At 36.9% G+C, this 16,178-nt stretch overlaps 1 protein-coding gene across 2 annotated transcripts; it reads left to right on the top strand.

The window, feature by feature from the left end:
- Positions 1-430: 430 nt before the first annotated feature.
- LOC129369260 (kallikrein-2-like) lies at positions 431-15,539 on the top strand. 2 transcript variants are annotated; one of them, XM_055044676.1, is made up of 7 exons: positions 431-649; positions 13,537-13,639; positions 13,786-13,975; positions 14,052-14,234; positions 14,383-14,444; positions 14,973-15,121; positions 15,228-15,539. In XM_055044676.1, the coding sequence occupies exons 2-7, from the start codon at positions 13,603-13,605 to the stop codon at positions 15,372-15,374; spliced, it is 768 nt and encodes a 255-aa protein (XP_054900651.1). In that variant the 5' UTR covers positions 431-649; positions 13,537-13,602; the 3' UTR covers positions 15,375-15,539. The 2 variants fall into 2 exon arrangements, with proteins under 2 accessions (XP_054900651.1, XP_054900650.1); XM_055044675.1 differs by lacking the exon at positions 431-649 and having other exon boundaries at positions 12,481-13,639.
- The last annotated feature ends 639 nt before the right edge of the window (positions 15,540-16,178 follow it).

The following is a 16,178-nucleotide window of genomic DNA, read 5'->3' as shown; positions in this document are numbered from 1 at the left end:
ACTTGCAACTTGCAAGTAAACAAATTCACAGTTGTACAGTTGGGAACTGAACTATAAACAGAGAACAAAGACTGGCATAAAACTCTGAATCCCAGAGTGCCCAGCATTAAATCAGTCTCAGTTTCCAGGAGGAAGAGGAGGAGTTTCACAGCATGATCTCGCGACATGGATAACAAAACTGGGACAGATTGCCCAGAACTTCCCCTTTACGCCGCAACACTTCACATCCTGCACTGGAGAGACATGTGGATAGACCCTTTCTTTGCCAACTGGACAGGAGAGTTGCACCTTCAAAGTAACTTTGCATTTAAATTAAATATTCAGTCCAATATTTGGTTAAACTCTGACTTTATTCTGGATGAAGAACAAACTTTGACCTTCAGTTATTTGAAATTTGCCAGAGGGAATCTAAATATAAATTCCCAGAGACATGTTGTCACTGATCCCACCAAAGCTACGTCCACTGTCAGCTACAAGGTGTGTGTTAGCACCTCCAACCACAGTTGGTGCCATTTTTTGTGTTTCGACGACGACTGCCCCCAACCAAGCTGACGATCCTCTACTGCTAGCCAAGAGATTCATCTGCCATGCAATCCTTTGTTCACTGGAGATTTCCTCTGTTCAAACAACGGCTATAGTATCACCTAAGGTAAAACCATTTTTAATATTGTTTCTGTATTTTTGACTTGTGGCAAAAATACAGCTTTTATGTTTTGGTATTGTTAGTGAAATATATGTAGGACTTTATTCTTTATTGGTGACTGGTTAAGTAAAACAATCAATTGTCAAAAAGGTTACTGACTTATAGTTCAACAAATTGATCAAAATAACCATTTTGTCTTCAGTTTTGATTTTCATTTTGAACTTGTTGAACAGATAACAATTGTGCCCTTAATTTAGTCGAGTTTTAAGCGAAACTTTATTACTAATTTTCAATAGCTTAAAACCAATTTTGTCTCATTTCTAAATGACCCAAAATAAACCTTTTTTCTCAACATATGCTGTTCAACTATGACATCATGGCATAATTTTATTTCTTATTCTTTTTGTTAATTTTTACTGTTTTACTTTTTAGGTTAACAAGTTTTCATAATTATTTTTAAATAGGCTTTCGGCTACTCTGACACTTTCTCTTTACAAAGTATCCCATTTTTATCCAGTATAATATCCTGTTAATCATTGTTAAACAGTATATCACTATGTTTAAATCATCATATGGTTATTTTATAACTTCAGAAAAAGGAAAAGTGGAGGTTTAATGTATTATACTATATAGCAGGCTTTTAAAGTGGAAAATTTGTTTCACTAAGCCAGGAAATAGGAGCAAAGCTTCTTTAGGGTTTCTTCAAAATCTGTGATCTAACTGTGACCATTTTCTCACATTGTTAAAAACTTGAAAGTGCTTGCAGTCTGGCTTAGCATGCTGGCAGAAGCAAAGTAATTTAATAAAAGTGGAAAGATAAAAGAAAAAAATATTAAGAACAGAAAAAAATTAAACATTTAGTTCAAAGTAAAGGGAGACAAAACCTGATGTTGGTGTTCCTTTTTCTCCGCATGTCAAGTTTGTATCATTTTCCAGTTGTCTAAGCCTTTTTCCCTTCATAGCATATTGCTGAAAGTAAATGCCACTGAGGTGTGAAGTGCTCTATAATTCCATTTCAGAGGTGATTGGAAGCTACATTTTTGAAGTGGCATATCTGCAAGCCTTCTACCTGAAGACACTAAAGTGAAAAAAGACATTTCCCCTTGAGTGGCTTGTCACAAAGTAAAACTCTTTTTTTTCCCTCAAAGTGATCATCAAGTTTAAGGAAAATGCTTTTGATGTGCTTCTAAAAGTTCTTCCTTTGGGTGAAACAATGGGCCGGATTTATGCTGTCACAAGTTGGATCAGGCACTGAATTTATTTCACCTCACCAGCCAATACCAGAAAATGAACGCTTTAAAAATTTAACTGGTCGGCAGGTTTCCAGACAAACCGTTTTCTCATACTTAACAGCTTTTGAGAAAAAAAGTGAGTAGAAACGATTAGAAGTACACTTACTCTTCTGGAAAAAAATTGAGAGTGCATGTCATCTGAGTGTTTGTACTTCATTCAAAGTTCAAAAAAGGAAAATCAACAAGTGATGTTTAAATGTAGACTCAAATTTGTTTGATATTTTGCTAAGAACAAGAACTTTGTGCAAACATTCATCAGTACAGAAGTAACTTCATGCTGTTAGTTTTTATGTGATCAAAAGGATATTTTGCTTATCTGCACATGAAAAAGATACAGTGACATTACAAAGAATATTTTTTATAACATAGTCTTTGCAACCACAGTAATAATCCAGGGCAAAAAAAGGCATTAATACCCCTTGAAATTTTATGGGTTTTTTGGGTTTTTTTTTTTTAAATAAAAATTTATACATTTGGATGCTGACACTTTTGGTTGCATCCCTGCTCAGACACATTTGAATCACATAAATGGTTTGTGATCATGCCTCTGCTGAGCAGAATGATGCTGATGAGGAAATTCAGGTGTGTTACTGAAGGCATGATTCTGAAAGCTGCAATACAGTGGCACTGGAGAAGGGGAGTCGCAAACTCCTGCTTAATTGAAATGCCCCTGACAATGTGAAAATAGAAGATACATTGATTATTTGGGCTTTTATTGTCTTTTTTGCAGTTTTTTTGCTCCCCTCTTGTGCGTTTGTCAATTTCCATTCACTTCCCTCCAACTCTGATCAGATCAATTGGCAAAATCTGATAACTTTGGTCAAACAAGAGGGGCGAGAGGAGGAAGGCTGAGACATTTCATTGCAATAGCCTTCAAGAAAATTTTTCAAGAAAATCAACCAATGGGCCATTGTGATCAAGAAAAATATGTACAACATATGTTTTGGGTTCAGCTCATAAATGTGTGTTACCACAGTCTGCCTCTGTAAGGGTCTCTAAACTTTGTTGAAGCACCTATTGAACCTCAGAATCATTGTTGAGCAAAAAGCATTTTAAACACCAAGTAATACAACAGAAACACCAAAGACACAGATACAAGGTTCACCTTCCAGCTGAAGAGAGATAACAGACACAAATGAAGTGCTTTAAATGATGTAAGGTCATAGATTTAATGACTACTTTCAAAAGATATGAAAAAACGTTTCATACAGAGAGCTATTGTTTCCGTGTTAATGATTGGTTTTGTCCCAGTTAATGTCTCATGTGCAGCTCACTGTCCATAATAATTGACTGGAGGATGGCGAAATGGTTTTAGAAGTATTTATTGATCTTTGCGGTATTGTTTTTAATCACTAGCTACTTAGCCTGATTTTTCTAAGCATAAGAAGACTTAGTCGGGTTTTGAAATAGTTTATTTATTTAGATATACCTTTACAATGCAGACCATTTTCTTATTTGATAAATTTTAGGTACATTTATCAATGACATTTAAATATTTTATGCTTGCTACAAAAATAAAATGGCTTACTCAGTTCCAACCTTCTGTTCAGACCAACACTATCTCTTGTTGAGAATTGATTAGTTCTGCTATTGTTCATCTAAGTGGCAACCATGATTCTTTGTTTTCAGGTGTACATCTCTTTGAAAAAGAGGTTCTCAGTCAGTTCACTCAGTTCTTGCACAACCTTTTTTCTCTCCTTTTGAAGACAAAAGCCAGCACCATAAATTGTGATGCAGCAAAGGTTTCGGCGCAAAGCAGAAGGAAGAGACAAATAGAGAAAAGACAGTTCAAGAACAAAGAGTAAAGAACAGAGAGACAGGATAAGGAAAAAAGAAAAGAGACAGCACATTGAATTCTCACCAGAGCATGTTATGAGTGGAACAGAATGGTGGCTATTTGGAGTAATTTATCTCACGAGGTGGAGGATTTATGTCAGAGGAATCCGTGTCAAAGAGGAGAAACCTATGGAAAGCGGACATTACAAAACAAGAGGGGGGACGGGCGCATGCTAATGGACGGGGGGAAATGGGGAGTTAACAGAGCAGGATCTTGAGAGGAGGTCAGAAGAGAGGGCACATTTCTCACCGTTTCCTCTCAGTGTGTTGGCAGGTGTATTCACGCGCCATTAAAGGCTGGAAAAATGTACAAGCTGTTCGTAATAACTTGCTAATCATCTTGAAAGGAAACTTTAGGGGAATTTGTGCCTGCTGCTGTCTGGGCAGCCAGAGGAGTGTCAGGATGATTAACCTCAGCACTGTCAAGAGCATAAGTAAAACAGATCAGAATTATACAGACCATTAAAGCTTTCACTCCTGACTTCCCTAATTTCCTTCTGACAGGTCGCAAAACCAAGACATCTTGCTGGGTATGTTTACACAGATTTTATAATCTCACCTCCAATTAGGTAACTTTTCTAGGGTGTGTGTCGCCTCTAACCCTCGGACAGCTGGAGATGTTGAGGATGCAACAGGAGCCAACGCTAAACTATCCGAGGGAAGTTTAGTGGTGGTTAAACCATCTATCTATGGATGGAATGCTTTTTTTTCAATATGTCCATGCATGTTAAAAAAAGCAAAAAATATCTTGACTTACAGTTAGATGAAAAAGTACAGCATTCACTTTTTTATATTGTTAGTTTAGTTTTCTGCCACATCGCATTTTGTAGAAACGTTGACTCTCTCAATTGACCAGTACTGTGCTCCCTATGTGGCCTGTGGAAAATAAAAAGGGACTTCCTTAGCTTACCACTCCATTAAGAGTGGCAAGTTGAAAAAAGGGGCTTTCTCATAAAAGCTGGATTTGTGGAGTTCAGGATTAATACCCGACCTGTCAGACTCTCACACCTCACCTGTTGATCTCTGCGGATCCTCCAGATCTGACGTGGATCGTTTGGCTGTTTCTCTGATTAATACTGGAGAGTAGGGTTTGTAGTTGTCTCACTATTTTCAGTTTCTACTGACAAACTTAACAGAGCTCAGTTCAAATTTCTCTGCAAACATATTAATGACCTTTCTGCTGTTTTTGTTTGTCTTCATTATGTTATTTTCTCCACAATATACTTTTTAGCAAACCTCCAAGGACTTCAGAAAACAGTTGTATGTTTGCTGGGATCAAATTCCAAACAGGTGATACTTAATCCACCTGTTTTTGTTGTCGGCATCCAATAAAAAAAGGGGAGGAATACGAATGTATTTTTCTGATTTTTGTTTTTGAAAATTTGAAACATGATTTTCCTTCCATTTTGCAATAGTAATTTCTCATGTTGTATAAAATCCAAATAACTGTTTGTGGTTGTAAATTGGGAAAAATCTCAAGTTCAAGTTGCAAACTTGTAGTGGTGATGTTTGGCAGACTATCCTGACACTGGCCATCATTTAGCACTGCTGCAATGCAACAGTAAAGACAGCTCTACACTAGAATAGAAGACAATAAGCTGGTACGCTATTAGTACACAAACCTGGTGTTTCACAGTCACAGATAATACCACGTACCTGGTGACATTTTTCTTTTTATATATAATTGAAATGTTACCAAAAAAATATGACAGACGAATCTAATAGACAAATAGAGTCTCATTTAAAGTAAAACTGGCATCTATTATTTGCATATTCAATAATTGTATTTTAATAACAAAATCAATATTTCTCATTTCTAATTTAAAACCTTTTTACATTCAAGTCCTTTGAAGCAATATTCAGCAAACAGTTTGGACCTGTGTAATCATCTCACCTGTCAGGATGAGGAGGCGCGGCAAAAGGAAAACCAGGAAATGAATTATCAGAACAATAAAGAGTCATTCATTACCGGTGACAGAATATTCTCAGACTGGAGATAAGGGAATCCTATTTGCAAGAAGACAGACCCAGCAGTTCCAGCACAACCTATTAACAGGTTGTGCTGGAACAGCCTGTGGGTCAACGCAGCGATAACGCTACTGTGAAGGTAGAAGGCAAAATATGGGTGGAGCAGATTATTGTTAGCATTTGAATGAGTTTATCTGTTTAACAGCAAAAATTGGCCCTTTTTTGTGTGGCGCATATCACAGTTTATTTAAAGTCACAGCAGTTGTCAATAGAGATAAAAATTTGAATACATTTCTTTCAAGATGAAGTTTGAAGATTTCTGGTTCAATTTGCACTATTTCATGTGGGGCCTCTTTGTGCTTTGTGGGCTTGTTAATCAGGCAGCATCAAACTTTGCTGTCTCAATGGACAAGAAATGAATACTATTTTCAGACCACAGGCGGAGGAAATGGTTATTTTTAAACTGTCTGTGAGTTTGTTTTACCTCACACAGCATTAGTATTCATACCCCTTGAATCGTTTTACCATTATGTCTCGTCACAAACACAAACGTCAGTGAAGTTTGTGTTATAGTCTGATTTTATGTGAAGGACCACTACAAAGTAGACAATTGCAGCACAGTGGAAGAAACAGGATAAAATGTTTTTAAAACTTATAAATAACCTAACCTTATCTGTGAGGAGCTGAAGTTGTTTAATGCAAAGTCTATTTCGGTTCTGTCAGCAGATACTATGCCTTTGATTGCTGATTGATCATCCTGTTTATGTGTGAATGTCTGATTGGTGATCTTGAATTTTTGATTTTTTTTTTAAACATTTTGAGTTAACTAATTTTTTGTTTAATTCTCATTGCAAGGGGACACATGGGTGGTGTCTGCCTCCAGTGGTCATTATGTGAAAGGTGAGGTACAACCTGTCAGATATCCAGTCCATAGCAGGGCAACACAGAGACAAACTACCAACTGCACCAGATTTCTAATTTAATCACAAACTAATTAGTTTTTTATATTAAAATTGATCAAATTCAGATCAATATGCACTGGTCTTGAATAGTTATTGTCTCAGTTTTTCAAGTCTTACTGAAGCCTTTATGGGCACAAATCCCAATCATGAACATGTTGTGCTTGCACATCAGATTGCGTGGCTGTGAATTTACTTTTAACCTTGTGTATAAATGACTGAGAAATATTGCTTTGTGCATGTGCATACAAATGTGTGGATGAAAAATAAATCCATGTAGTGTCGTCTATAAATAAAATTCATTCCTTTGGATTTTTTTACCCTCTTTATGCCTTTTAAAAATCAGTCAAAACAAACAAAATTCAACATTCTTGACAAAAAAAAAAATATACGCGTGAAAACTGATTTTTAAAAAATAAATCAATACATAATCATTTCCCCTCTTTTGAAAGTGACTGACCTAATTCAGCAGAGGTCCAGTAAGTTGGTGCAAGAAGTGTCACAATGAGGGGAATAAAGATCAGCTCAATGCAGTGAGTGAGTCTCAAGTGATTATTCTATAAATGCTCCTGTGTCTGGAAGGTTCATTCACAAGTTAGTCAGGATTCCTGTCCAGCAATATAGCACAAAGGCAAAATAACACTCCAAACAAAGCAGAAAAAAGCTTAAATCAGGGGCTGACAACAGTTTGCTGCACAGTTTGTATGTTTGCTGGCGATAACAATACATAAAAATAGAGTTCAGTTCAATCCATTATGGACTGGAATGATTTCAGAATAAGGTTGTAACAGCTAATGTGGAAAAAGCAAATCTTTGTATATATTTTTGGAAAATATACATACATATATTTGCATAAATTCCACATGCTCTAATGACATACAATTATCAAAGTGGATACTTGAATAAACTGTCAGCTAAAGAGCTCAGCAGACATGCCCAACCCTGTTAGTTATTCTACTTATTTTATCACTTTGAAGTTCTCTTCAGCCGTTTAATTCAAAGTTTAAACCCCTTTGCTAGTGCCTCTTTTAATTACAGCCGTACTTTGGTTGGAATCAAACAGAAACAATTAAAAGAAGAATGTTTTCAGACCAGTCGATCCAGCTGACGAATGGAGCTGGAACACAAACTAGCGGGAAACTTTCCAGAGTTTAAGAATTCATTACACAGAAACATTAGAATTCCAAACGAGGGCGTTGATGATAACGATGCATTTTTCATCTGAAGACTTAGAAGGGACATTTAAGCTCTGGTTATTATTCAGAACAACTCTCATATGAGCTGACACACGAGGCGTCAAAGCCAGAGGCTAAGACTTTCATGGCGCTTTAATCAGCAGATCGCACAAACTCCATCGAGGGAGACAGATGAGTGAAGGGAGCTGTCCTGTCAGTCAGAGGAGACTAAAGGAGGCAGAGACCACAGCATCTCAGAAGCACTTCAACGCTGTTAACTTGGATGACTGTGACCAAAAAGATGATGGTGCTTTGAGCTTGGACAGACTTTATGAACTTGTGTCGTTAATAAATTGATCTAAGTATCTTAAACTTCATGGTGGCTTTTCTTCAGGTAATCATCAAGTCAATTTACAATGTAATCTCTCCTGTGCCCGCTGCCATCAGCCATGTTTTAATTGGATATAAAGCTGAACATTTTGTGGCTGGCATTGATGTTGCAATCAGTATGGTAAAGTAACACACGAAATGCCATTCAGGAGTTTATTTATAATTTAGTACTGTTCTTTCTGAGAATTAAATACAAAGAAATCGTTTTAGTTTTTCTGACTGGTTGAAATGTTTTAGAATTTAAAGGGGCGTTGTTATGTATTTTCCAGGCATATCGTGCCATTTTTATTGAACAATCAAGTAACTGTTACATTCAGTTATTATAAAAATGCTATGAACATCAAACATGACTTTGACTTTGTAATTTGACTCCTTTAAATCGGGTCCGTGTCTCTTCAAGAAGCTCCTGTCCTTTCCAACTCTGACTTTAGCACATCATCACAGCAATGCTTCTCGTTATGTCATTGACAAACGTTCTTAGCAGTTTTGAACTGAGAAGAAATGTGCTTGATAAGTTCAGCAGTCATGCAGTTCCACCAGGCGTTTGCTGATTGCTGCTGCCGCTAGTCTGGAGGAGCTGAGTGGGGAAGTTGAGAGGGAGGAATACTTTGTTAAGCAAACTGGAGACTGCAGCTCCAAAGAGGAGTTTTGTGGGAATAAGCGGCTCTATGCTGTGGTCTTTGCCAAGAATTCCTCAAAGAATCAAATAAACATTCTAGGTATATTTTTGATTAAATAAGTTGAAAAAGGCACATTTTTAGTTTTATCAGTGCTCTGATAGAGGCAGAAAAAGTTGACTCCCATCTAATAGCTGGGGGATGTGCCCCAGCAGGGCTTAATGTGTAGATGTGCCCCTGATTTTAACACTGCAGCTGTGAACTGCTTCCCAGAGTGTAAAGTGACTGTTAGTTATTCATAGGAACCCTATCAAAACTCTGTTTTATTACAGGGATTCCAGCCAGATGAACATTAAAGAAAACAGTGAAAAGAACATTATATACAGTCCTAAGCACATAAGCAGAAGGACATTTTAGTGCCAATCAGACAGTTTATAGAGATTAAAAGCGTAATAAAAATAGGACCAGTACTTGTAAAAGCAGGACTGTAATGTAATTTAGCAACAGACTCTGTCAGTCATATTCTTAATTGTTTTGACATGCATACAAATTTATCTGTTTCTGAATGCAACAAGCAGTTAGTTTTAACTTCTTGAAAAAAATGAAGACGAATCTCACTTTAAACAAAAGGTTTTACATATTTAGCTCTGTTAGTTAACCAAAATTCCCTGATACATCATCCAAATAGTAATTAGACTCCCTCTGTGTGCATTGCATCTCAGTATACACCCAGCTGTTCAGTGAAGACCTCAGAGGTTTGTTTGAGAACATTAGTGAGAAAAGCTCAGCATGAAGACCAGAGAACATAAAAGATGTATAAGGGCTGAAGCTGTAAAGCACAGATTAGAGCACTATCTAAACAGGCAAACAGTATCCAAACCCTAATGTTCAAACTGTGATTAAAAAACAGAATATTGTGAAAATGCACACCTACCTGGATATGGACGAAACTGGCAGCCCATGTAAGAAGGGTATTAAGAGCTGCAAGTAGACAAACATTGTAAAATGAAAGAAAAATGGAATAGGCAAAGATTTTAGTCTCAAGATAATTTGAAGAAGAAAAAAATCCCACCAAAGATTTGTCGCTGAGTTACGAATAAAGGTGGTTTATATGAAGGGTTGAGCTAAATACAAACATACAGCACACTTGTGAGTTTATTTGCTAAAAAGAAACATGTATCCATTTCCTTTTCTCTTTTACAGGTATATGCATTACTTTTTTATTGGTCTATCACATAAAATCTCAATAAAATGGAGGACAAAATGTGAACATGTTCAACAGGCATGAATATCCTTGCAAGCACAGGATTCTTCAGCTGAAAGAAAAAGCCAAAAACTGTGATTGTGTTGTACATAACACAGAATATTCTTGAATGTAACACCAACTGTAACAACCTTCTTTTACCCAAACCATATCTTTCACATCTTTCACTGCAGTGCTTTTACAGTCTTTTTACATTAATGATTTTTTTTTTTTTGCAAGGCCTTTTTGGAATCTTACTGCATTTTCTTCAGCATCTTTTGTGTGCACTCTCTGACCAGTTATGTGTTTGTGAGGAATGTAGCTTTGCCTGAGTAAAAATTATCTCCGCAGCATGAATTTCTCAGTAGTAGAAGCCTCCGTTCCAGCATGATCATATTACACACAGTAAATACTGGGGTTCAGGAGACTTTTGGTTGAGAGGACTGCTTGGTCCCTATGGCAAACTGGGGTTGAGGATTACAATGGTGAAGTGGGACTGTGGGTGAGCTGTGGGAAAAGCGTAAGCACATAAATTCATGGTTATCTGTGAGCGGGAGGGGGGCCTCTTGTGTCAAGGTCCTATCATTACCAGCAGCAGAACATGAATGAATATGAGGCAATATTCATGAATATTCTATTGAGTTGTTATCTTTCTCTTTCAACTTTCTTTTTGTCGCCTCCCTCCCTCCTCCTGTTTTCCCAGATTTTCTTTCTGCTATTCTTATCTCCTGCCTTCTCCTCCTTGCTTTAGCGTTTTCTGTGTCTGTCTTACACTCTTGCTGTGCTGTGTCTCAGGGCATTAAGGTGTTTCCCACAAGTTCTCTTGGTTCACCTTTAAATCTAACACATTGCAACGACTTCAGAAATACAAGACTACACCACAGAGCTCCCGCTGTGAAGTATCTGTCAGATCCCTCAGTCCTATCTTCACTCCATTTTATTTATATTTAAGTCTATGGTTAGTTTATAAATGTTCCTTATAAATGGTTAGTTTATATCAGTAAATATTTTATCTCATCTACTTAAATTGACCAAAATCACCATTTTTAGCAAGTTCCTTTTTTTTTTTTTTTTTTTTTTTATCACTGTGGTAGTTTTAATCATGCATAGTTTTTTTTTTTTTTTACAATATCTGGTGTTTATTTATGTCTTCACCCACCTTTTAGTTCATGTCCCACAATCGTTACAAATAAACTAGATATTCAGTATTAATGTGAAATGCTCTGATAAAAGGTTTCATAGTTCAGTGGCTCCTCTGACTTGTTTTCCAAAGCCCGGTGGGGTGAGTCAAATGGAGTGATGGTGTTTGATTCATGCTGTGGCAGAGTCCAGTGCCAGTTGGCGCAGAAGTGCAAAAGGGCCACGGTCTATTGGCCGTAAAATGAGCGGAGGTGCCCTGCTTTGACTGGCTCTTCCACAGGACCCCTGGGCACAGCAACAACAATCAGCTACATCAAATGGAAGCGCTAATGGGTGAGAAAATGTAACTGAAAAGGGCAACAGCACTCTGGCAGACAAAGTGATAGAAGATGGTGGCCCCACTGGACCAGTTTCTGCCTGATTGCTTCAACATTTGGCAGGGTCCACACTGAGGTCAGTGACTGGTAAAAATCAAATAGTTGACTTTCTTTCATGATGAAATGTGAGATTCTACATTACATTGATAATGGGAGAAGCCCTGAAAGGTACAGGGAAAAAAATAAGATGCATTTTTGATGCCTGATTAAATTTTCCTCATGTATAAGTACAAAAAAGAGGATTAAATATGTGAAAATATTGAAATCTGACTGCTCCTTCTTTTCCTTATTCTTATTATGTTTCTGCCAAATGAATTGGATTTTTGCGGGTTTTATCATATTCAAAAACTCACCAAAGTTTTTCCTTCTCTGCACCACCCAAGTCTGACTTAAACCCCAGGGTCATTACCTAGAGAAATAGTGAGCTTTGGTTAAGTTTAACACAAGCTTTAATGCTGAAAACGAACACATTTTACAGGTGATACAAAAGGAAGGGATACAACGTGACATTTACCGTCCAAAGAATCCTTTTGTCCAGAACAGAATGTTCCTTATAAGTTTCTTGTGTAAAGTTACAAGATTCATAGTTTCTTTTAAGAAGGACATTTAGTTCTGTTAGTCTTGATTTTTCACAACGTACCATCAGGGCTTTTTTGTATTTTTTTGTGTATGCCGTATGTTTTTCCTCAACTTAATCTTTGTTAGCACCTTAGCTCCACTTTACACCAAACTACTTTTTAGCCACATAAAAAGAAATGCTTGTTTTTTTTCTTTTTTTTCAAGTAACAACTGGATATCTAATCATATCTTTAATTAATCAAACCAAAGACTGCTAAAGTGAACATTTGTACATTTTAATTTTAATGTATTTTTTGCCATCTTAGAAAAATGGCAATGTTCACAGAGTACGCTGTCTGTGGCAAAAAAGAGATACTAAGACTGAGAGTGTTTCTCAGTCATGAAATATATTTGGAGCCTCAGTTGTGCAGAAGTTTGTGAAGTCGAGATCCTTCCTGTGAGACGCAGACCGAACTTAGTTCCTGTGAGATTTTATCAGCCAACATGTGCAAGTTCAGGACAAATTTGAAGTATTTTTAAAACAAAATGTTTCAATGATTTCATGTGGCATATTGCAGTCAGCAAAGCAAACAAAACATTGTACACATACTATTTTTAAGTCACATTCATGCAACAGTACACTACATTTCAAGGACTAGTACAACATGTTCAAGATTACATTAATATGAAATTAATTGCATAAAACTGTTGCAGGAAAATGTAACTATCTGATCCATCAATGTTTCAGGAGTCTAAAAAAGTAACATATTTGATAATAGTAATATCAGTTCACGCAAAGCTCTGACGAGGAAAGTCCTGTTTTAAATTTAGATTTCTGACCCAAGTGAGAACTTTGACTAATTGACCTGAAATAGTCATATAAAATATGTCTGCTGTCTTACTTCAACAGGCTGCAGCAGTCTGTCAGAAGCACATAGCTTTATCCATAAATAAAGTCGACTAGAGTTTTGTGACCTTATTGAGTTTTAGCAGTTCATTCAACAAAAAGCTGTTTGCTTGAAATCTGGCAGTAGATGGTTCAGTGAAGGTGAATCCATCTCAGTTTTTGTCAAGTTGAGTTTATTGAATGTTTTCATAAAGACATGAATTTCACACATTGGAAACTCTACCATTTGTTGTCCTTTTAATTGAACAAATTTAGAGAAATCCTACAGTTTATCAGCGCACTTTACTCTTTACTTTGTCATGTAAACGTTTGGACAGAAACTGACTGAGTGAGCAGCCAGCAATACAAACTGCTAGACATACAGAGAGCCTGGAGCACCGTGGATCACAGATAAGTGTCTGTCCTGTGATTGGTGGCTTTCTGTCCAGCAGGAAGTTGTGAACAGAGATTAAAAGCTGCTGCAGGACTGCAGACATTCACAGGAATCTGTACCAGCAATGGCCCTTACGAATGTTCTGCTGCTGCTGGGGCTGGGTGAGTCGGACACACTGGAGACACATTCATTGGCTCTGAATGCTATGAATTATGCTGATCATTGTGTTTTATTTTATCCTTTTCATTATAAAGCTGTCATATTGGTTCCTTATTTCTACCGTATGGATTTAATTTGGTAAAAACAGGTGTTGCAGTGAGCTCAGCGTCTCTGCAGAAGAGAATCATTGGAGGTGAGAACTGTAAAGACGATGAGCGACAGTATCATGTGATGGTCCGTAAACATAGTAAAACAGATTGGAAATTCTGTGGAGGATCTCTGATCAGTGATCAGTGGGTTCTGACTGCAGCTCACTGTTGGCCAAAAGATCCCAGTTGGTGAGTGAGGAAAAGATTTACTGAAAAATCACCAATAACTGATTGTCGCTTTAATAATTGTGTTTTATTTGTCTAGGGTTGTTGACGCACATGTAGGAGTTCATCCTAAAAGTGTTCGAAAGACGATTTATAGAATCACTCACCATGTGATTTATGCAGACAGCAATGGCCGTAAACATGACATCATGCTCCTGAAGCTGCCAAGCAAAACAGCAATCCAACCAATCAAACTACCTGACTGTCCAGATACTCTCCTACTGTGAGTTTTATCTTCTCAATTTTCAGAAAAATGCCTCTTGAGCTTCCAGGTAATGTTTATGTAGGAATATTTTTGCGGTCTGGTCTCCCAGAGTTAGCGGTTTTTCTTAATGTGACTTATTTTTAGCTTTGTTTTTCTTGGGTTTCAGTGGGACCAAGGTTCAGATTGCAGGGAATGGACCAGCAAGACTTGGCTCTTTTAACAAAAGAAGTGAGATAAATATTCATGTTTCTCAATGTTTTCGTCATTACCTCAAATTGATTCTGATGATTCAAATCATTTTTAGACTTTCTGCTGAAGCTGAACTTTGTAACTTACTGAAGTTTTGATCATCAAAAACTCTCTGAGATAAACTACTTAAAGTTGAAATCGGACATTTGGAGGAAACTGTGAGCTTAGTCTGAAAATTTGAAAAAGCACACATTGCATGTCCCTCTCCTGTAAAATGAGCAGGGTGTACATGAGCATTGATTGACAGCACTTAGATCCTCTTGATGGCACTGATTGGTTGTTTTTGACCTGGAGTGGCGCATTTCTGCAGACAGCTATACAACAGGGAGGAGGTGGAGGAGATCAAGATTTTCATAGATTATCTGTCTCACTTTTACCATGAGGACATAGTGTCCTAAAAATACATTTTACACAAGTTAATAACCACAGACAACAAGGTGATATCCTATGCGAAATGTGTCAACAGTTAAACAGACCTTACATGTTTATGCTGCTTTTTCTCTTCAGTCCAACATCGTCCAAAAGATCTTCAGTGTGGAGAGATGAAGATTGATAAACATGAAAGGTTGGAAAAGATACTGGCAGAAGGCAAATACTTTTGGTACAAACACCAGAAGTGGTACAGTGTGAGAAGCTTTAAGAAGGACATATCGTTTGTACGTCAGTCTTTAAATCATTTTCTGCACAAAAATTTGACATTGTCTCTATTTGCCTGGATGAATCACAGCAGTGAAACAACTAAAATCTTTGTGTTTGTTTCAGGGTGACTCTGGTGGAGGATTTGTGTTCAAGAACAGACTGTATGGCGTTTCTACCTTTCTTGGAGATCCAGTGTTTTCACTCAGTAAACCAAGTGGTTTTATGGATGTCTGTGCCTACAAGGAGTGGATAGATGACACAATTAATTAACCAAAAAACCCTAGGTTGCTAGTAGTCTGTTTTATGGCAAAAAATGCTCCCAGCATCATGAAATCACAAAGTTCAAGTTATTCTTCAAGTTTCAGTTTTCTGTGGATTCATTTTCTGATTCATAGCTGAATTATTTGGCGATTAAAGTTATTGTGCACAAGTTCATCTGTGATAATGTCTTATTTCTCAAAAAGTAAAGCTGCTGTTTATAATAATCAGTACTAATCTGATGAGATTGTCTCTCTTGTGCTTATTTCTGGTTAAAATAACAGATTTTAAAATACTGAACACATTCTGAACTTTAAAAGCTGTTAAACTCGTCATTAAATGGACCAAAACTGAAAACCTGCAGGCTTCCATCAATCAATTTATAAAACAATGCTATCATTTGTACACCATCTGTTATTTGATGTATTCTGGTAAATCCTGATAGTTTTGAACAAAATATTTCCAAATAATAACTTGAATTTTGGAAACCTGCCAAGAACAGACATGAAAACCTTTTCATACATTAGACAATCTGGGTCTGGATGAAAGGGTGTTGATATTATAATGTATTTTATAATAATTAGCAAATAAAAATACCTTGGCTCTACAAAAAAAAGGAATATAGAATATCAGTGGGAAGATTATTATAAGTTAACATGTGTTGACTCCGCCTGTTAGAGCTTTTCATTCAGAACTTTTTATGACTGACTTTTGAGAGCCCAATAGCATCAAAATGTAATTTGCCTCCATGGCAAGCCCTGGGTCATTCCATCAGCTATATCTCCTCACTACATCAGCTGAGCTGCACCGGATTTT

This window comes from Poeciliopsis prolifica, unplaced genomic scaffold (assembly GCF_027474105.1).
Source record: "Poeciliopsis prolifica strain line A6 unplaced genomic scaffold, Auburn_PproV2 SCAFFOLD020, whole genome shotgun sequence".
Lineage (NCBI taxonomy): Eukaryota > Metazoa > Chordata > Actinopteri > Cyprinodontiformes > Poeciliidae > Poeciliopsis > Poeciliopsis prolifica.
The sequence above is the reverse complement of the archived record's forward strand: the minus strand, read 5'-3'. Positions and strand labels throughout refer to the sequence as shown.